General features: G+C 40.3%; 1 protein-coding gene across 2 annotated transcripts in view; it reads right to left on the bottom strand.

The window, feature by feature from the left end:
• The window catches only part of SLC17A8 (solute carrier family 17 member 8), a 39,363-nt gene extending 22,202 nt beyond the window's left edge, over window positions 1-17,161 (bottom strand). The window contains exons 1-7 of one of the 2 annotated variants that reach the window (XM_064419840.1): window positions 16,975-17,161; window positions 10,137-10,389; window positions 7,874-7,992; window positions 4,413-4,527; window positions 3,860-3,947; window positions 1,945-2,031; window positions 878-1,017 (exon numbers count right to left, since the gene is read on the bottom strand). In XM_064419840.1, coding sequence (XP_064275910.1) covers window positions 878-1,017; window positions 1,945-2,031; window positions 3,860-3,947; window positions 4,413-4,527; window positions 7,874-7,992; window positions 10,137-10,389; window positions 16,975-17,117 — 945 coding nt within the window. In that variant the 5' untranslated portion in view covers window positions 17,118-17,161. The remainder of the gene's footprint in view (window positions 1-877; window positions 1,018-1,944; window positions 2,032-3,859; window positions 3,948-4,412; window positions 4,528-7,873; window positions 7,993-10,136; window positions 10,390-16,974) is intronic. The other variant, XM_064419839.1, reaches the window with a different exon arrangement.
• Window positions 17,162-21,884: the final 4,723 nt, after the last annotated feature.

Below are 21,884 nucleotides of genomic sequence, written 5' to 3'. Positions count from 1 at the left end.
ATTCTCCTTTTTTTGGAAAAAATATTGTGTTCTTCAGGCCACTGTATGCCTGCAGTTGTGCGTGCACCCATGAAGTTGGTCCCAGTTTCCTCTGCAGAAAAACTATAGTTCTGCAAGGAAAATCCATGACCTAGAACAACTGTGTGTATGTGTCTCCAGCCAAGACTTGATCAGCCAAATTTCAGATGCTTGCCCAAAAAGACAGTCTGGTATTTTACAGTCCTAGCAATGCTGTTACCCAAAACATGTAGAAGAAAAACCTGGAGTTACTTTGTTCCAGAATGTTCAAAACTGAAAGCTAAGAATGAACAGTTTATCAAGAAACACCTTTGTTTTTCACTAACGGCAAAAGAAGTTGCCTAAGGCAACAGAGGGAAATTAGATGGGAAAATAGGTTTTAACTCAAACTTTCCAGGATCTTCTCAGAGAGAGGATGAAAAGTCTTAAAGGACATAAGCTGCTGTGAGAGTGAGTACAGCAGAAACCCAGTCCTTAAGCTATTAGATTTACAATCATGCCTAATAGGAGTTGAAAAGGCAGATGGATAATTTAGTATCTGCAGTCAGATTCTTATTTAGCTAAATCCATGAATAATTTTTAGAATGATCATGACAGTTACTCAAGAGCAGGAGACCAGAATGTGTGGTTCCCCCTCTCAACCCATCCTTTCCCTCCCTAGATCAGAGAAGCTACATAAGCCAAGAGCTTTAACAGCATTACAAGTTTTCCTGTACTCATCCAGTCCAGCTGTAAGAGGCTGATTCTGTAATTTTCTTGAAAGGAAAAGCCTCTATTTCTGCTAACAGTATCCATCCAGTCATGCTGATCTTCTGCAAAGTGACAAATGACAACAAGGAAAGTATTTTTTTTCACTTACACTTGCATTAGCTAGGCTGGCTCCTTCTCCTATACTTGTTTCTATATATATTCTTTCTTCACTGCTTATTGTTGGATGCACAGCAGGGCTCTCATAGGCATGAAGCAGCCAAAACACGTACCAAACAATCCCAAACATTCCTGAAGAGGCAGGAAAAGCAACTTGGTTTTCAAAGCCAATAAAGCCACACTTCAGTATCTGCAAGCCTTGAAGTTTGTTTCAAGTGCCAGCTAAACAAAACCTGCAAAGAAATTATGCCCAGGGAAGTAACAAAATATGGCTACTAACTCTGTATATTGTATGCCTGCTTGCAAAGAATTTGAGCATTTTGTCACTTTTATTACGTTATGCACAGGGCAAAGAAAAGGCAGGAAGAAAACTCTCTGTAGAACCTAGGGAAAAAAAAAAAAAGGCAGATGAGCCATAAACTGGTAGTAATCTGCATGAAGGGATTTCACTGTAAGATGGCAATGGCAAATCTTGTGCTGTGTCCTGTATTTCCAGGGAAGACAGAGAAAATCTACTTTACCTGGGCTGCTGATGTGCAAGGCTGATTGCAGCCACCTCTGCCACACTGTGAGGGGAAGAATGAGGCACCACAGATCCACACAAAGCCACAAGGCCATACCCATGGGACTACTTTGTAAAGGTGGCACTGTTTTAATAAAGATAGGCAGCATGGGGAAGATTTCTCAGGGCAGAAGTTTCCAGGTCCATTTGGCTCCCTGTCAGCAGCATTTGCTCTAACTTTTGCTGCTAGTGTGCACTCTGGGGCAGGTCCCACACAAGTGTTTGTGCTGCAGAGGAACCTTTGCAGCCCCATCCAATCCTGTCACTGGGTGACCATGGGTTGCAGCCTGGTCATTACAATTTTACAACATTTTGTAACAGATGATTACAAAACAAAAGCTCTCAGAATCTGCAATAAGTATGGAAGAAATTGGAGCACCCATTTGCAACATCTTCATTCATCAAAACAACTTTGATCCATCCTTGTTAGACAGGTTTTAGTAAATGACTGGCAGTACTGATCTAGTGGCAGATGTCCTTCATGTTAGGCAACTCACCATAAATATAAAAGACTGATGACCATCCTATGTACTGTACCAGCACACCTGCCAGGGGCATGGCCACCACCGCACCTGCGTAGGACCCTGAGAGAAAACAGATCAGTAAAACATGTCAGCTGTGGTAGGTGTGCCCAGCTTTCACAGCAGATGATCCAGACAGTGCTCATGAGAGCAGAACTGGAGGGATGTGTTTGACTGACTTTTTATGAACTTGGAGAATGGGATGGAAGCTGCAAAATTTTGCCTGGGGTGACAGGAAGCACTGACTCCTCATGAGTCACCAGTCTCATTTTGCAGAGTTGTGCCCCGTAGGGAAATAGGATTTGAAAATCCAAGAGTGATGACAGGTAACTACAGAGGCATGTGTGCTCTTGAATGGGAAATCCCACCTGGCACTGTGGTGTGTGAGGTGAGTTTTGGAGATAATGGACAAGTTTCAGAAGCTTCATGGAGGAATTCTGATGGCTGCACATATGTTGGGAGGCTCTTGTCATGGCCCTAGACCCATGACCACACAAGCACTGGTAGTAGACAGGGTGTTCAAACCAATCCTGAGTCTGTGTAACCATGCTTAATTCATATCGACAACATAAACAAACACCTAGAATAAATAGGCAGATGTTGATGGGGCAATAAAAGAGGATAAAAATGTGGTCTGTGCCAAGGATTCTGATTGGGAAATATATAATACTGGTGAAATACATTTCTAAGTGTCTCGTGGAAAGAGATGAGTATTTAAGTGCAATCTAGATAATAGGTTTTACTGCAAGACAGTGTCAATGGCTTTACATGTTGCTCTGAATTATTCTAGGAAATGAAATACTTGTGGTTTTGAGAGTAGTACATGTTTTGTTAATAAACATTTGTTAATGCTCTACTCATTAGGAAATACTTCTCTGCAATGGTTCACAGTGATCCTTCTCCTTCAACTTCATGTAACTCATTTTTCCTACAGCTTTCCTACAGAAAAGCCCTAGGCCAGAACGTAGATAGAAAATTCAGGAACCTGCTTAACCTGGATTTTCCTATTTTTTCCATTGTTTCTTTGCACCTTTCAAGTGCAAAGATCAGTGATCTGTAGCCACTAAAATGGATGTCAAGCTGAAGGATGGATCTTTCTCTAGAGATCCCGTGCTAGGAATTTCAAGGAGGGACCACTGAGAGTGGAGAGATTTTTCTTTGGGTCTTTTCTTCTGCAGGAAGTGAAAACACCTGAGTAATTAAAACCTGGAGCCATCTGTAGTAAAAATAAAATTCCCATAATATACAAACATGGGGCTTTTTCCATTTGCTTCACTCTTCCTTTTATTTTTTCGCTTGTTTTTTAGTGCTGTATTTTCCCCAGCCATACAACCCTACTGCTGATGGACAGAATTTTTTTCCTGTGACTTTTACATTTTATTGAGCATTTTCTCCTACAGACATTCATCTTCAGCTGTCAGCACTGGAAAGGGACACAGAGAAAAGAGCAAAGTACATGTCTGATCATAACTCAAAACAGAATGCAGCAGGACAGCTGCTGGCAAGAAGTCACATCACCTCAGCTGCAGTATATTGAGCAACCAGCCTAAAGTAATGAAGATAATTTCAGATAATTTTTCAATGTGTGCTTGTTTAGGAGCATCCATTGAGTATGTATAATAAATGGAATCCCTAAGGATGATGCAAATAAAAAAATACAATATCATTTCTCTCATGTGAACCTCTTTAGTTTATTATGAGATCCATTTTGAGTGTTGGCTTTAAATGATAAAATTATGGCATATTAAACAAAAAAGGACTCACAAGTTCCTAAGCTTAGGGTACATCATGAATGTACCAAAGGGCAAAGGGTCTATGCAGCTCCTTCCAACAATGACATTAATAAAATAAGTTTCATAAGGATATAAACCATAGAAGCCCATCAACTCACCACAGAAGGAAGTGGTAGCCAGCCTGCTCCTCTCCAGCGGCGGGGCCCACTTGCTCCACATCCCGTGGCAGGCTGGGTACGTGACCCCCTGGCAGACATTTCACACATCACATGATTTGCTTTCACTGCATTCCACCTGAAGCAGTTGCTGATACTATCCCTACTGCCTAGCTGTTTGTCACCATGGAATGATACAGCAAGGGTAAGGTAAGTCTGGAAGAACTCCATTGTTTGAGCATGAAAATGTCACACCAATCTGAATTACCTATTACCTGAATAGTAATATGTTCTGAGGTAAAAACACTGTCTAGTATATGCAGCTGATGGCACAAGAAAACTAAAATAACTCAAATTGCAGCACCAGAAATATATGTTTTTCTTTACTTTAAGTAAACTTAGAAATATAAATCATAATTAAAAATTATCATCTCAAAATGAGCAGAAAGTAAAACTGTATATTGATGAGACACCCTGATTGAAAGAGATCTTACAATTTCCTGAACCAAATCTCAAAATCAAACTCTGAAATGACCAAAATGGTGTGTGCTCCTACCTCCACCAAACCTTGAAGAATCCTTACAAACATCACACAGCCATAATGCACTCTTGCTGCAGAAGGTATGATCATGTTCAGTGTAGATGTTAGAAAGATAGCTGCACCAAATACCCTATGGAGAAAAGCAGCATGAAAGGGAATACAATTATTATCTATTTTTCAGAACTGTTTTCATGTTCCATTTATAAATATTTATAAACATATTTTAAAATATATTGTTACTATTCTTTTTTTTATTTTCATAAGTATTTAAATTGTTTGCATTTCAGTCTCTGAAAATATGTTCACAGGAAATATATGTAACTTCATTTTTGTGCATGGTCTTATTCACAGTAGGATCATTTGTTGTGTTATAGCATGAAAATTTTACAGTCAGATAATAACACTGTTTTATCTAAATTCTCCACGCCTATTGACAAAAGCAACAACCCATACCTAAAGAGCTCATTATCTGAGTGACAAGAAAGCACTAAACAGATGAGCACAAAAGCAAAGAAGCTGAGCAGGCTTCTATATAAATCGGTTCCTTTGTCACTTCTTTAAGTGACAAAGGAACCGATTTATATAGAGAACAGCCTGAAAATATGAACTGGAATACAAAGCCCACAGTCATATCTTGACATTTAGGAGACCGCTTTAAAAGCCAAGTAAACATTTAACTGAGAAATAAGTATTATCTCTCTGTTGTGATCCCTGAAGAAAAGACTTCTGCCTTTTGCTTTCTTACCACTAATAGAAATATCAGTCTGTTATCATAACACTATTGACTCAGGAAACTACAGCAAACCATGTGAATTAATAACCATATGAAAGAAGAAACCGTAATGAAGAGAACATGTTGAATTATCCAAACAGCTATCTCTAAAGACTGAGTTTCCAATCTCTGCTACTTTTCTTAATGCCAAGTCTTAATATGCCTAGGTTGTAAATGCATCATTTATACTGAGTTAGAACCAGTCAATCTTCTGCTACTATTTAAAGGGTTGAGTATTGTTTCCACAGAGACAGCATATTTTCATCAATTCACTGCCATTTATCCCAAAAACGTTAATCTCTGCTTTGACAAGAAATATTCCAGGTTTTTTCAATTCATTCACATATTCTTCTGTCCTCGCTACCAGGATTCCTGGACAGGTGTCACTTTTGGATCAAAACAGACGTCTTCAGCTACAGACTGCTCTGCCCAGCAGGCTGCTCTTACTGAAAACTGATATCAGAGGTGCCTAGTGTTTCATGCACCCACCAAGCAATTCTGAAATCACATTTAGATACGTATTTGAGGATAAGCACCAAGTTAAAGGGATGGTGTCAGTAAATGGCTGAGGAACTTTTTGGTGGAATGCAGATCTACATCCCTTTGGGTGAATGTATTGAGTAAATTACATAGTGTTAGTGGGGTTTGGTGCAAACCCATAAAGCACTCAATATTTTCCCCCATTATGAGATCCATTTGAATTCCTCACTTTCACGGATAATTATGTGCATTAGAGAAGTGTCTGGGATGGGTCATCCATATGTGTTCAAGGTTGCACAGTTTAAACAAGTGGCAAAAGAGTCTTTGTAAGGTCAGTATTAACCTAGAATCTAATTTCCAGAGTGCATCTGGGACAAAAGAAAGTTTTTCCTCTTTCTAGGGCTGGTAGGTTCATTGGCCACAGAACCCCTGTTTTCCTGCCCTGTGTCTTAGCAAATAACCCCTCTGAAACTGAAACTTGGCATCACTGGTGAACCTACCTAAGCTGAAATTGGTTGGGTAAACAAGGAATAAAGGAAAAACATGGACTTAGTAAATCCTATTACTGCAAATAGAAATTCTCTTTGAGCTCAGCTCTTGAGCTATTTTTGTTCCTCAGCAAATTCTACTCCTAAACCCAGTTATGACAAGCAAATTCATAATGTGATGTTATAGTATGGCATTACATTGAGTTGGAAACTCTCACAGGAATAAATGCAGAGTTTTCTGTGCTTGTGAACAGCCTGTACTTAAGGAAACACTCTGCTGACAGAACACATCAAGTTATGGTGTAAACATAATTTTTTTTTTTCTGTTTGCAAGTAAATTAAGGAAACAAAAGCTAAACTAATGCTGAATTATTCAGCCAACAGTGTGCACATCTGTGTTTTGGAGCCCTCCTGCTGCAAAAGCTGGTGGCAAGACTAGAAAGGCTGGAGAAGTGATTAAGCTTAGCTAATTTGTTTGGCTTACTTGGCAGATGGAAAAATATTCTGCCTAGGCACTGTTACGTGGTAGAGAAATGAATAATTGAGGATGAGAACAGTGCTGGAGAAGCCGTGCAAACCAAACTCTGAGTTACTTTTGGTTATGGACAGAAGAGAATGGGACTGAACAGTCTGGATGATTCTGTGGGATGACTCTGCTCCGGAGAAATTTTCACAAGGGCATATGAGAGAGAAGAAGACCCAGGCAGTCTTGTAACCCCTACAACTCTTTGCAGAATGCAGAAAGCAAAATTGATTTGGGACAAAGTACAACATAAAACTGGTCTTAAAGACCCTTTCCAATTCTGACACTATTTGTAGATAAGTCACGTCTTGTTTGCAGAGAACAAAGTTAGTACCAGTCATCTTTTTTTTTATTTTAATCTGTAGATCCCAAGTACCCTTAATATGCACATCTCATGAGCTCATTCACAACCAGCTGTCTTCAGACAACCTCCCTCTCTCTTGTGATAATATTCAAAGTTCTGAAGGCCTTTTGAAGTAAAGTCCAAAATCAAAGTTAACATTGACAAAATTAGCTAGTTTGTCTTATTCACATTTTCAAAAGCAGTTGAATTAAAAAAAATATATAAAAATTGGCTGACAAACACGTTGATCACAAAAAAAATATCTGTACAGATTTTCAGACTTCACCAAGCAGAAATGAGGAGGCTCTATTAGAAGTTCTATGCAACCTTAATTACAGTCAGTACTGTATACAGCCTCGGCAAGGATATTTGTGTACATAAGGATAGATTTGTGACTTCAGATCATAAATAGTTCTGTAATTCCTTTATTCCCAGCTTCAGTCCACAGGGACTGTGAACTGTTAAAGGAGGAAGATGAAACACTGCTGGAAAACTATTGTTTGGTGTTAAGTTGAGGTAAAAAGCACTAAGGCAACTTCTTAAAGACAAATGCTTCAACCATTGTTGGAAGCATTAGATGTGATTTTTCTTGAACTCTCCAGAAAGCATTATTGTTTAGAGAAGAAATGTGTAAATAGTTAAGATGAACAAGTTAAATTGAAAACATCACCAATAGACCCATAATGGAAGTCTTGTCCTCTGAAATAATTTTTGCTAATTATTATTAATAATTCTTGAAAAAGACTGAATTTTCAGCTTCAGATGTGCATTTCTGAAACACAAATTTGCTATTTTAGTAATTCCCATTTACACAATGTAAAACAGTTGTCGAGTTCTAAAGCCTAATTTGTTTGCTTGTTGTTTTCTTACCTGTTAGCAGCCAATTTGTTTGAGATGAACCCTCCTGGAATTTGTGTCACAATGTAACCCCAGAAAAAAGAGCCATGAATGAGTCCTACAGTCTCTGGATCCCAGTTGAATTGGGCTGTCTGTAAAGGAAATGGGACACATGCTGCAAGATAAAGTATACTCATTGCAAGGTAACTATTGCTTGGAAGTCACACGGAAGTCACCCCATGCTCCAAATCAAGCCTCTTTACACTGGCTGCTCAGGACTGCTGAGCTTGAAAGCCCCCAGTCAAGGCAAAAGGATGCTCAATTCTCCTGTGAGATTACTGCTTTTGCTCTTAGGAGTGGGAAAGGTTTCAGCCATAAAGTAGCTAATGCTGGACCTTCAACTTTGCCACTTGCCACTTGGGCTCCTTAAACTTGAAGCCTTTGTTTTCAAGACTGCTCAGAGTTATAAGAGGGACATGATACCTTTCAATGGACATGTCCATTTTGCCAAGATTATCAAGGTTTCTTAAGTCCTTTGAGTTGACTTGCTTCCTGGTTGGATTTGTTCATGGCTCTCGCTCTCAGGACCCAACTCTGATCACCCACTGTCAGCATTAAATGGCATAGAGCAGAAAAGAGTTGGGGGTGAGGAGAACATCTGAAGACAAAGCAATCTGAAAATAAAACCAGGTAACACTAGCCAGTGACTAGTTTACCTTTGGTTAGAAGTGTGCCAGAGTAGCCAGCTGTCGTTAAAATATCAGAGAGAACTGGCAACTGTAGTGATAAGCATTAACATCTCTTCTTTCTATATTACTTTCTTCATGTTAAAAGAAAAACAGCTTTTGCCACTGCATTGAGTTTTTGCTCACAAAGAAGCAAACTGAAAAACAGCTCATTGTTTGTCCTACAGCCAGATGGCATTAATTAGCCAGACATGTTTACAGAAGGCTAAAGGGTTTCCCTCCCCATCAATATGCATTTTAATGTGTCCCACTTTCCTGTGCTAAAGCACTTCTGTTTAAACACCTAACTTTCTACTGGCAATTTCCAGTTGAGTTTCTAGGTAGAGTTAATTTCTGAAGGCAGAAACCATGAGATATGGAAGAAGGCTCCTCCTGATTCAGGAGATGCTCATGTCCAAACACTATGAATTTAGATTTGTGGAAGAAATTTATTCCCAATTTTTTAAAATTACCTCTTCTGAGCTTCCCAACCTATGCAGACACAAACTTTCTCTTGCTTAAGTACAGAACCTGGAAGTCCCAGCAGGACCATGGGGAGCAGGGATTAGACTGAATAAATACAAGTTCAGCAGGAAGTCGAAGCATGGCTCCTATGATAATGTCATGGAGACAGGCATACTTTTAACACTGGAAATTTATGATAGAAATTTGCTGGACTCTTCTTTGCCAAAAGTTAAAAGAGTGCATTTTCTGCACTCTTCTTTACCAAAAGTTAGAAGATAAAACCCAGATATAGGAAAAAAGCTGATGAATATTTGTATTCAAGAGTCAAGTATTCTATCAGTATTTCATTAAAGAGTCAAGATTCCTATGAATTTGTTAGGCTAAAAACATTCAAAAGATATCCAAAAATAAGTCAACAAGTAGAGCAAATGTAGGGATTTAAGTTCATAAAATCCATAAAGGGACCCTTGACATTAAGCCAAATACTGAGGGAAGATGGGGAACATTATGGTATGGATTGAACCTGCTGGTATGCACTGATAATACTGTGTAAGACGTGTGGTGGACCACATGCCATCCACTGCAAATTTGAAAACAGCTTGGTACCTAGCTCTTAATAGCTCCAGACAACAACCTATGTTGTCAAAAACCTGATGCCTTATTGCCAGTGACTGCTTTAAGATCTTGAAAATTATCCACTGATATGAATGTAGCCCTACATAAAATAACTGATAATTCCTTCTGCAGCAGCATCAGAGCACATTTCTCTGAGAGAGAACAAAGAGCAAAAGCTTCTGCCACCACAGCAAAATCTGTCTACAACTGACAGATTAGTGACCTGGGAGACATGCAAACTAATTCAGTTCTCATTTCAGGTACTTATATCCTCTCAATGACACTGCAAATCCTCAGATCTTGAAGGTTTTTAATGTGACTTCATCACATTAATAGTAATTAAATGCCTGTACATCTATGTGCATCAAGACTGATGTGTCTCCCCCATTCTGTTTTTTTAATCTGTGTGTACACAGGACTTTGCTGTGTGGCATTTGGGTGATTTCGCAACGGGATCTGCTCAGAGAAGTTGAATGAAGATGTTTTCTCACCCGCAGCTCTGGCTTCCCATCGACATAGACGGTGTTGTTGTTGACCATCTCCACGATGGCCACGCCCAGGTTGCACCTGATGCCGAAGGAGATGCAGAAGCCCAGGCCGCTCATGATGGCGATGATGTAGCGCTTGGGCAGGCCGCAGCAGTAGCACTGGCACAGCACGGGCCGGCGGCTGCTCGCCGCCACAGGCCGCCCCTCTGCCGTCAGCTCCAGGGGCTCCTCCTCCACGTGGGTGCCATCAATCTTCCTAAACAGACAAGGGAAGAAAAAATGAAGGTGCCCTGTTGTCTCAGTAAAATTTGCTGAAGTGTGGATGGACAGCTCCATGCTCCGGTCACCTGCCAGCTCTGGTTGTGAGGTGCTTGTCTCCAGGCTGTTGTGAGGTGAGTTAAGGCTGGACAGGCTGTGAAAGGTTAGCAGAGACCACGCTTTTTCCTGAATGACTTGTAAAGGTTGCACATCTGAACCATCTAGCCAGACAGACAGCTGCAACAATGTTCACAGGGTACTCATGAGCATAACTATGAGATCTGACTGGAGGTCTGTTGTGATAAATTCCATTGATTCTTAGGAAAATTTACATATGATTAAATTAACCATAATTTCTCACTATATCTACTAAACAGAGCTGCCAGTAGGTTTCAATAAAAAGAGCAATTACAACACAAAGCATGGTTTCACTCAGCCCCGAACTTCCTGGGATTTGTTTTCTCCTGTGAGACAAAAATCAGGGCTGTACAGCAGAGGAGAAACCTCTCTGGTATCAGATCCTCTATTAAAGACGCAAAAGAGGCAGGCCCAGACTTTCTTTGCCCATCAGCTACCAACTAACACAGTAGTGCAGCTCCTCAGGCTTTGCATGTCCAGCCTTTCCTTTTCCTACAGGCAATCTTCCTGAGATATTCATATTAAACAAAATGGCGCTTCCATGCAATCTGGAATTCCATGAGAGTGCAATTAAAATTTAATTTGGTCTCTCAATCTGATTAGGGCTATTAATATCATGCTGCAGGACCAGGCAAAGTCTGTGGTAGGAAAGGTGAGGTAAGAAAGAACTAGACACACCCACCAGACCGGAGCTAAATAATTCCTTTTCTAACATTACCTTTCCAGGTCTGTTTTAAAATGCAGATTATGGTTTTTCTGACATGCTGAAATACGTAAGGACATGGCTAGCTGTGAATACATTACTAACTCACTGAACACTAACCATGAGCTTAAGGTTAAGCCTTTACTAAGAGAAGTCTTGATCAGCAGCCTTTCAGTTTTGGCATCACCCTGAAGCACTGAGCTCAGGATCCAGCTCTTTATGTGCCTGCCATGGAGTACTGTGAAAATATGAACAGTTAATTGACCTAAAGGAAGCCCAGCTTGCCATGTAAAATTATGAGATTATTTCATTCACTCCTTACTGATAAGGAATAACTTCTTTCCTTCTTCCACACATCTGGCTGAGTGTATTTGAAATCTAATGTATGTATTTGATATGTATTTGAAACATCAGTTTTCGGTATAAAAATCAACATAAACAAATGCTGACAGAGCATACATGGATGGGCTACATCTGACTGGGGTGGGGTTTTTGGGACAGTTTTTGTTAAATCACCACTTTTCCCAGTTGCTTTAAATCTAATGTACTACCCATAATCTAACAGATAGTGCTCTGCACTGGTTTGCAGATAAACATGGTAAGTATGACTTCTTGTGCACTTGAATATAACTTTCCAATATAAAGTTTCACTTAAAAATTTCATCATTTTTAGGCTCTAGAGCTAACTGAAGCATCATTTACAATATTATTCCCTTTTACATCACAATATAAACCCATTATTTCAGCCATATTCTTAGCAAAAACAAAATAACATGCTACAGTCCATCAGCTCACATTTTCAAGAAACACTATTATTTCATTATTTTATTTAATTCCTTTCTCAAACCAGTGCTCGCTGCAAAGTAAGATCCTCAGCTCATTGTCAGGCTGGAGCAAAGGCTTTCCATTCAGGCAAGGTAACACAGAAAATGTAACCTTACTGTGGTGTTATTGGGGGTGATTGAGATCTTATGATTCACCTGCAGGGAAACAGCATTTGTTAGTGAAATGGGAGTACAGAGACTAATTCAGTCAGGAACTTGAAAAAAAGACACCATATATTCCATGCTCTATCTGTTAATAAAGGTAAGTGTAAACAGAATGAGATACCAAAAATAAAGACCTCAGGAAGTGAAAAAACAATTGAATGATTATTTTTAGAACTGATGTCATCTCCAAAGTGTTATTAACAAGCCAAAACAAAAAAATTGTCTTCCTCTAACAGAATATAAGATATTGATGGAATTAAATCAATTAACAATTTTCCAAATATTACCAGGCTCTATTTATAAGAAAGACATTAGACTTTAGGGGGTGCATTACTTTGGGCAGCTGGTAAAGATTAGACACTTCATGCAAAGCCAAAACATCTGGACATTTTCAGCTGGCTGTCAATTCAGATAGGCATGAAAACATCCTTCTGCCCCAAATTCAGCGCTAAAAGTGGTGACCTAGGATTAGAACTATGGACCAATATTGTCTCTGCAGAGAAATTAATTATTCTGCTATTGTATTTGACTAACTAAAAGAAGCAAGCTGAAGACTAATCCATCGCCCCAAATCCACACAGTTTATTTCCTACTCCCAGAGATTAATTTCAAAGCCTCTATACCAGGTTTGTCTTGGAGAAAACTATTTTCAGTAGCAGTCCAAACACATAAGTATTAGAGCAGTGTAGACATTCACACAGCCAGTGTCTTCACTGTTTTTCTGGTTTTATTTTATTGAACAGGTACATAACGGAAATATAGCAACTCCATGAAATGAAGAGAAATTTATCTTCCAATTGATTCATGTATTTTTGTAGTGTCAGTGAAAATTTTTACTAGTTGTAGACCAATGACTTAGAAGAAAACTGCCTCTAATTACCAGAAAACTCGCCTCTAATTATCAGCCCCATGCAGAAGATGCAGGTGTGTATTTTCCTGCACAGGAAATGTGCATTTCTAGGTCTGATTTTCCTTTTTTTCAGCAAATGTACAACACTTGGCAAGTAAGAAGAGCTAAGTTATTTGAATCTTCATCCATATTCTGTGCCCAAATGTCATAACAACTTTATGCAAGATTTCTCTTTTTTATTGAATGCCTACTCTGGCAAATACAGAATTTTGAAAGCATGAAAGACATTTTAAAAATCCCTATCAGTAATAAGTGAAATCCCTCTAGCACATATACATTTATGTTTTAGCAGAGGAATTAGTTCTTTCTAGGTGTACTAGAATTTAGTTTTGTTTTATTAAAAACTCATTGATTCTACAGTAACAGGCAAATGTTAATAACTGTTGTGTTAAAACACATTGTAGAATGGATTTCACCAGATGTGACAATCTTTCACAGGCAGCTTGAGCACAGTCATACACAATGTTCAAAGCTCACACCTACAAATGCAGTAACTACAATGATCCCTGTGTAACTTAGGAATCTATACATTAATTACCAAAAAATATCATTAATCCAAAAGCAGATACAATCTCCTAAGATTTTATTAATTCTTTGGGGATTTGTCCAGGTGATAATTTTCCATAATAAATCCTGTATTTGATGCATTGGTACCAAATCCCTGCACAAATATCCAAACTCTCTTGAGTTACTCAGGGCATAGGACCTCTCTTGCTGGTTTCTGCACAGTATTTCCATGAAACCCACAACAAGGCAGGCTCAGACACTGAGGGGCTGCATGTGCCAGGTGCTGCACTCCTGGGCTGCAGGGCAGCCTGTCCTCAGCAGGGATGTTTGCCCCCGCAGTGCTGCGCTGCAGCGCTGCACGAGTGCGCCATGCCCTGGCACTAACAGTGCTACAAAAGCACGGCTGGTGCATCAGCTGGGTCTGCACACCCCACACAGTGTTCTCAGCACTGCACGGTTTGGGAGGCACCAAGCTGCCCCTGATTTTGCACAAAGGGAAATCTGAGAGGAATAACTGCATGATCCAGTCATGGAGAACAGTCAGAAGAGCCCTGTCCAATGCAAGCGTCCATCACCCAGCTTCAAGATGCAGTTTTCAGAAATTTAGGCTAATTCACCAAGGGACAGCTACAGCAGAACTACACCCATCAGGGCTACACTTCATACAACAACCATGTGGCATGGCCCATATGTCTTTTTTCTTTAAAAGTGACAATACTGGGCTGTAAACCCACTTAAAACACCTCCCACTCTATCACGAAGACAGTTGCCATTAGCTGGTCCAGGACTCCTGAAATCCTTAGAGTAGGGAGAGCCTAAGATCTTACTTCAGTCTTTGACTTTTTCCTTGACTGCAATAAGTTCACAGAAGGATCAAAGTGTTTGTGTCTGTCAAGAAGATATGCATGAAATCTTTCTTTTCTGAGAAACATAATGATGACAGAACCACAACTCTGAGATTCATTCACCCAAGCTTTGAATTCTCTAATATTTTTACTGCCCAACTGTATAAAATTAATCAAGAAAAAAACACTTCTGCATTAAAAAAATATACAAAGAATTTACAACATTTTCTGAAACACTTTCTAAGATCTCACAAATTAAACAGCTGCCAACAGCCTAAAGAAAGGATGGCTCTTGGGTCTCTCAGTTCAGTCTCCCCTGCCTCCCTTCCAGGATCCAGACACTAAATTCACCTCCTGTGAGCAGACTCTTATTTTGCAGCACCCACCAAATAAGCACACCTGTGAGGAGGCAGTAAGCTTCTTTATGCTGCTTGTGCTTTAGCACTTGAGCTGGACTGTGGATAATTGCTATGGAACAGCTGCTCTTGCCAGGCATCTGCTTCTGGGTCTGCTTTCTTGTTTGCAAGACAGAGGATGTGGCAGGAAGGCATAGACCAGTCGTATTTACCAAAGTTAAAACATGGTTTTCTACCCACTGTGCCAGTTTTGACATGAACACACTACAGTTAGTGAAGTCACACTTGGAGGTCTAATCAAATATGTGCATTATAATAATTCATCGAATTATGATGAATGCTAGAAGTGAAACCAAATTCTTTACTGATTTTCACCACATTAAAGACAATTGGATTGGATGAAGAGCAAAGTCAAGGTTGCAACTGGTATATAGTTATATGTGCCACCATACAAAAACACAAGTGTATGCTCTCATTTGTAGACTAAGCTGTAGAGAATGAAGTTCATATTAAAAACATGAGTATTTCATTCATTTATGGAAACTTTCAAAGATGACTGCATATTTCCTACAAGACTGCTCAAGTTGCAACAATTCTTACTTAGATCTGACAGCAGACATAATAAAAAGATTTTATAGTTTGGATTATTTCCTCTGCTGATTGGTACATCTAAGGAAGGCTCTGAGATACTTAAGTTTAAAGCAGAATATAATTAAGTTCAGCAAATTTTCTTGCACCTCAAGTGATATTTGGGTTAATTTGATTCAGGAGCAGAGTTGCTGAAGTTGGCTGCCTGTACTATCAACTGTGTAGGAACTAGAATGACAGCTTTAATATATGGCTACAAGAGGAGAGCAATCTGGATAATCTAAAGTGAGCCCAGTGTACTGCCACATCACCTATTCACTAGATACAAACCTTACAGGTATTTGGTCAAACTGACCAGCAGAGCCCACAGCAAAAAGAATTTATCATTGAATAAATGACTTGAATCAATGTTCTAAAAGATAAACAGATTTCCTGGAATTACTGTACAGTATCGTAAAAGTAAAAAAAAAAAAGCAAAACATCACACTTAATCTGTAACACTGTAAATTAAAAAAAAAATTAAGGAGAAACTGTGTAGAACACAGATACTCTGATCATATGATAAAGAAATAGAATAACTGCAGCATGGTATGTGTACATTCTTACACATTTTCTTGTGATCAAAGTCTTGGTTAGATGTACGAAGAACTATTTCTTGACTCAAAATAGCATTCCCAATAGAAGGCAAAGAAATGGATATGAAAGCAAATACAATTCAGTCACTAGAAACACCTTCAGTTAAAATGATGGCCTGATCCACACAAAGATTTAAAACACAGCATTAAGCATGGAAGAAATGCCACTAACTCCTCTGGCTCTCATCTATTGATTACACAAATAAGTGTTGTCAGTAGCCATTACAAACACAAATAATCTTCTCTTTAAATGAAAAATATCTTTCCCTTTATGAAACTGATAATTTCTTACATCAGATTTTCTTTTCTCTAAAAACAAGAATCCTCCATTTCTTGGTTCATAAAACCATCAGGTTAAGATTAAAATCTTAAATCTTTTCTCTGCTTTTGATAGCAAACAGCTGCTTCGTATTCTCTCTCTCATTTGCAGTGTCAGTAAACTCACACATCTCTATTCAATACATTTTCTCTTACTGATTTGGAACAAGTTTTAAAAAACCCCAAACCTGTAATTTAAGTCTCATTTCTAGAGTGGCATCATTGGAGTGTTAATTCCCATTAAATTATTGTTTTTTCTCATGCAAGCTAAACCACAGAATTAGTCACATTTAATTATTTAAAGGTTTTTAATTAAACAGTTCTTCAAGTTCGTTTTAATATTAGAACATTATTTCATAATTTATTTTCACCTTTTTTGTTTAATATAAATATTCTATGACCTATAGTCATATGCTGTTGTAACTGCTCCTTTTACATCTTCTGTCTTACAGCAAGCTCTCTCATTCTCTGTACTCAGATATTAATTTTGCAACTCTATAGTCCGTTTTATGTTCATACATTTTTTTTCATACTGCATTTCTCTTAATAAATTGAATCAATTGATCTGTCTGGGAATGTTCTGTTGGGTTTTACCTTCTCAGATTCCCCAGCGAGTCACTAATGGTGTTCTTCACCTCTTCCTTTCCTGGGTTAAAAAATCTTTCTTTCAGTGAACCAAGCCCTTTGAAAGGCATTTTGTCTTTCTTCTTCAGTAAATCCCTTATGTTAACGAGCATTCACTTCTGCTGTCATATTTCCCAATGCCAGAGCCAGGAGCCTCCACCAGTCCCCTCGGTGACCTCTGCAACAACAACCAGTTGCTCAAGAAAGGAGCGAGTAAAAAATTAATAATAATAATAATATAAAAAAGTCAGATCTTTCAAAGCCAGAAGGGAAAAGCTGTGGAGCAAAGCCCCCCCAGAAGTGCTCAGGGGCTCGGCGTGGCCCTGGGAGCAGCTCTGGGTCGGTACCTGTGTGGGGCAGCAGCTCTGGGGCTGCAGGGGAGCTGCAGGTGCGGCTCAGGCCAGCGCCCCTGGGCTGGAGGGGCTGCCTGCTCCACAGGCAAACCTCAGCCTGGCTCGCTGGGGCTCATCCTCAGTGCATCCCTCCCTCCCTCCCTTCCTCCCTCCCTCTCTTCTTCCCTCCCTCCCTCCCTCCCTCCCTCCCTCCCTCCCTCCCTCCCCTGCCTCTTTCACACCGAGATCCTGTGCAAGGTGGTGCTATAGTAACAGACACAATACCTGTCCTCAAGCCACTCCAGTTCGCTAATAAGACCTCATCTATGGCAAGGGCCAGAAGTTTATTAAATATTTACGAGTCCTTTCTGCAGGGAGGGAATTACTGCAAGCCACAGCTCCACTCACTGTGTACCCCCCGCCCAGGGGAGGCCCCCTGCCCCAACACGCTCACTGGTTTGAACCTAAAGCTGCCTTCCCATGCCTGGTAATTTATTATTGATGTTGCTGGCCCCTTGGGCAGACAGGCATGGAGGGGCATTGGTGTGATGCTGTTTGAATAAGCAATGGAAGACCAGTCAATGCAATCTATTGCATTTTTGAAACACAAAGTGTCTCAAAGAGGTGAACCAGTCCAACTCAGTGTGACTTCGTGACAACAACACTCTTCCTAGAGTGGCAGAAAGTACTTAATGAAAACGCTTGTGGAAATGCAGCCTGCCACTCCACTCATCATGCCTGCACATTGGCTGGAGTCAAATGAAGAACTGCTTTTGGCAAGGTGTCAGATATTGGATTTGGTTTATGGACAAGTTAAACAAACAAAAAAAAAAAAAAAAAAACCCAAAACCACAAAAAAAACCAAACAAACAAAACAAAACACACAAAAAAATAACCAAAACAAAAACAAAACAAAACAACAACAAAAAAAACCACAAAAACAAACAAAAAAACCAAAGCCACAAACCATTTTATATATTCCCCCTCCCATCAGTCCCTCCCTTCAGGTGAAGGCAGAAACTGTAGATTGTTAGAAAAATGGAGAGCTTTGCGTTTGGCACATTACCTCGCTCCTACAAGGAAAGTTAAATTAAATACCTGTCAGTGCCCCATCAGGCCAGCAGCACAATAAGAATTGATTGCCCCTGGAAGTCCTCAGCTGAGAGTTGCCATGTGGAGGGCAGACAGCTGCCCACCCACCAACCCCAGCTTGTGTTCTGCCACAGGCCACCTGGTGTCCCTGAGCCAGTGGCCGTGACTCTGAACCTACACTGTCCTTATTCTTCTGGGCTCAAGGGCCACAATTCCCCACTAACTCCTGTTCAGAGCTTGGTCTACCCAGACTCTACAGAAAGGAGAAAAAAAGAAACCCAGAAAGAGATTACTCCAGAGAAACAAACTAGATCTGACTTCTTTTCACTTAAAAACTCCTCATTTGGGTGTTTGCACTGAGTGAGCAGGTTTGACTGGGATGTAAATCTGGGCCAAAGCTGTGTGAGAACTATCCATCCACCACTTCATTCCTCTCCTGGCTCCTTGCATGGGCCCCCAATCTCTGGGTTTAAGAACTCTCTATAATGCAAACACCAAATTTCTGGATTGTCCCAGCTCCACTTTGAGGAAGGAGATTTTGGAAAATACATTTTCTCAGGGTTATGTGAGGCAAGCAAGTAGCTTTCACTGAAGTACTTTATTCCTAATATGAACCAGGAGGGAAGAAGAGAGGGAGAGAGAGCATACTTAGGAGCTGAGAGTTTGGCTTTGCTGCAGTCTCTTTTGTTGCAGCACTGGTTAGAGTTTCTTTCTCCTCTCTGAATAATTCATGTGATGTAGGAAGCACTGGCTCAGCACAGCCAACACATTTGTCCTTGCAGAACAGTCCTGCCATAGCAAGCATTTAGCACACGGGTACCTCCAGATCCCAGCACTACCTACCCACATGCCTTGGCAGGACTTCTCTGGACGTGTTTCTCTCTAGCTGGGTTGAACAGCAGCTGCTCTCATGCCAACTCAAGGACTTACCAGCAACCCTCCCTGCAGCACGTCCTGCTGCCCTGGGAGCAGCTGCACCTCCTCTTCCTCCTCCTCCTCACATTCCTCAGGCTTGCATCTGTCCATCTCCAAACTGAGCAGAAAGAAGGAATTCTTCCTGGTTTCTCACTCCAGACCCCAAATCCTGGGTTGCGGGCATGCAGACAGGCAAAGCAGCAAGGTCACCACGATGGGAAGGCCCAACATGACCACGTGTGTGCATTAAAGCAGCACCTCCAGTTTTCACCAGGCACACAGAAAATGAACCCCAGCAGGCCAGCTACCAGACACCACAGGTACATATGGGTTTGGGAATATATACATGTGAAACTACAAAATAAAATTGTCTTCCATGTAAACAAACATGTATTTGATGGCATTTGAGATAGTATTCTGAATGCTCTTATGGCAGATGAACACCTGAAATGATGGAAGAACCCAGCTCCAAACTGGAAATGGTGCAAGGAATTTAGTGCAAGGAATTCCCTTTGGAAGACTGGAACTCAGGTTGGAAAGGTTCAAAACCCATACCTGCCAGCTGCTGCCTAAAAAAGGGTTTTATCTTGCCCATCTTTCTGGTCTTCTGGTCCTGGTTTGGATAAAGACAGCACAGAGCAGACACAAGAGAGAAGTTATGCTTAAAATGTGCTGTTTTGTTCACTTATCCACACATTTGCATTTAGCACAGATGTCTGAAGTCTGTCCTCTATGCATTTGGGGCTGATTCAAGTTGCTCCCTCAGAGATCTCTCCTGGCTGGCCCCTGGCAGAGTATGTTCCCCTCAAGGATGGAGGGGTCTCTCATTAGCAATACCACTTGCCTCATCATTAACAGAATTACACATTTCTCACAGCAGGTTTCCTCCCTCCCTCCTCTTTACTCTCAGTAATCCTTGACTTCCTGCATGTCTGCAGTGCTACAGCAGTATCCCCTTGTGAAATTCACAGATCCTTTCTCTAAGGTCTAGAGAAAACCTCACTGCTGCTTCTCTGAGGGGAGGCAGCTCCACAGGAGCAGCGCTGCTTCTCTGTTTGCTCCTCCTCAGGCTCACAAAGTAACAAACTGTCTGGATTCCCAAACACCGTTGCAGAGACTGTCACAGCAGCTTGGCAGTCCCCTGCTCCTGCTGAGGCACCATCCACAGGGGCATCACCCAATTCCCAATAAGAATGTGCTGGATGAGGCCATGGCAATACCTGCGGGACTAATCCCAGCACATATTTCAGAGCATCAGCTGAGAAACTCTTCCTTGATAAGACCTAACATGATAACAGCCCTTACAGACTCAGCTGTCATTGTTACTGCCTTTTTCTTTACTGTTTTAACCCATGCCCTAATTTTCTTTTTCAGAAATTATACCACATTGTGGTTCTCCTTCTGCTGTCTCAGACCTCCTTAAAACACAATGTATTTCACAATTTCATTTAAAGTCTGCTGTTTGCAAGCTGGGGCTGAGTCCAAGACACAGCATTTGCCTGCACTTGTAAGGAAATATTTTGCAAAATTAAAACTATATGGCTCACATAGCTTGTAGATACTACTGTAACTATAGACTCCTCTCTCCAGAGCCAATTAGTAAATGTATTAAAACCATATTTTAGACCCAATAAAGACCTAAACAAGCATGCAGACAGCCACTGCTGAGAGCTCATACACCATCACTACCTCAGGTGTTCAAGGGTAAAGTGAACTGCAAGAAAACTTGGAACTGGTCAAGTGCACATACAGGAGATGTGCCTTCCTACCAAGAGCTGTGCCTTGCAGACATAGGCCTTGATTCAGAGTTTTAGCAACCACTTATGAAAACCAAGCTTGCAAATATCAGAACTAACAATAAACATAGCTTATGTGGAGCAGTACCTTTTACAGGTACAAGAAAATGTACATGAAAATGTACACATAGAGACTATCTAATTTGTTACAGTTATTTCTTTTTTTTGAAAAGCCTTGAAATACTGTCTTTAGGCTGCTCCTACCAATGATTCCTCAACATAGTGGACAGGGTAAAGTTTTTGCCACATTTAAAAGAGATTTTTGCTACTGCTTTCAGTGCAGACTGGATACCATACACATTTCATGTGCTGATTGTCTTGCAAGCAGTCACTTCTCCCAATGCTTGTAAAATATAAAATTTTGATCTCTTTACAAGTATTTAATTATCACAGTAATTGACACCCTGACACTAACGTCCTGAGAAAGTCAATTTAACCTTTTGGTGTCTCTGCTGAATTAACATAAAGATGCTTCACTTTGTGCTGTGATCAACCTTAAACAATAACCAAAGGCCGCTGGGCTCCTCCAGTGGAAATACACAAGAATAACTTTGTCAATTTTTAATCAGTTTCTTTTCAGTTCAAGGTCATGTGATCACATCCTTGGTGCTTGTGAGATTATTTTGAGATCATAGTTTGCTCTTGTTGGAGGAACCTTCTTTTGTTAAAGCGAGATGACTTTGCCTTTTTAGCTCTTACCAAGAGACCAAAGGCTAGAAAATCCTGAGTGACCTCTCTTACTAAC

The sequence above is a fragment of the Passer domesticus genome, chromosome 5, assembly GCF_036417665.1.
Source record: "Passer domesticus isolate bPasDom1 chromosome 5, bPasDom1.hap1, whole genome shotgun sequence".
NCBI lineage: Eukaryota > Metazoa > Chordata > Aves > Passeriformes > Passeridae > Passer > Passer domesticus.
This window is presented reverse-complemented; position numbering and strand designations above follow the sequence as displayed.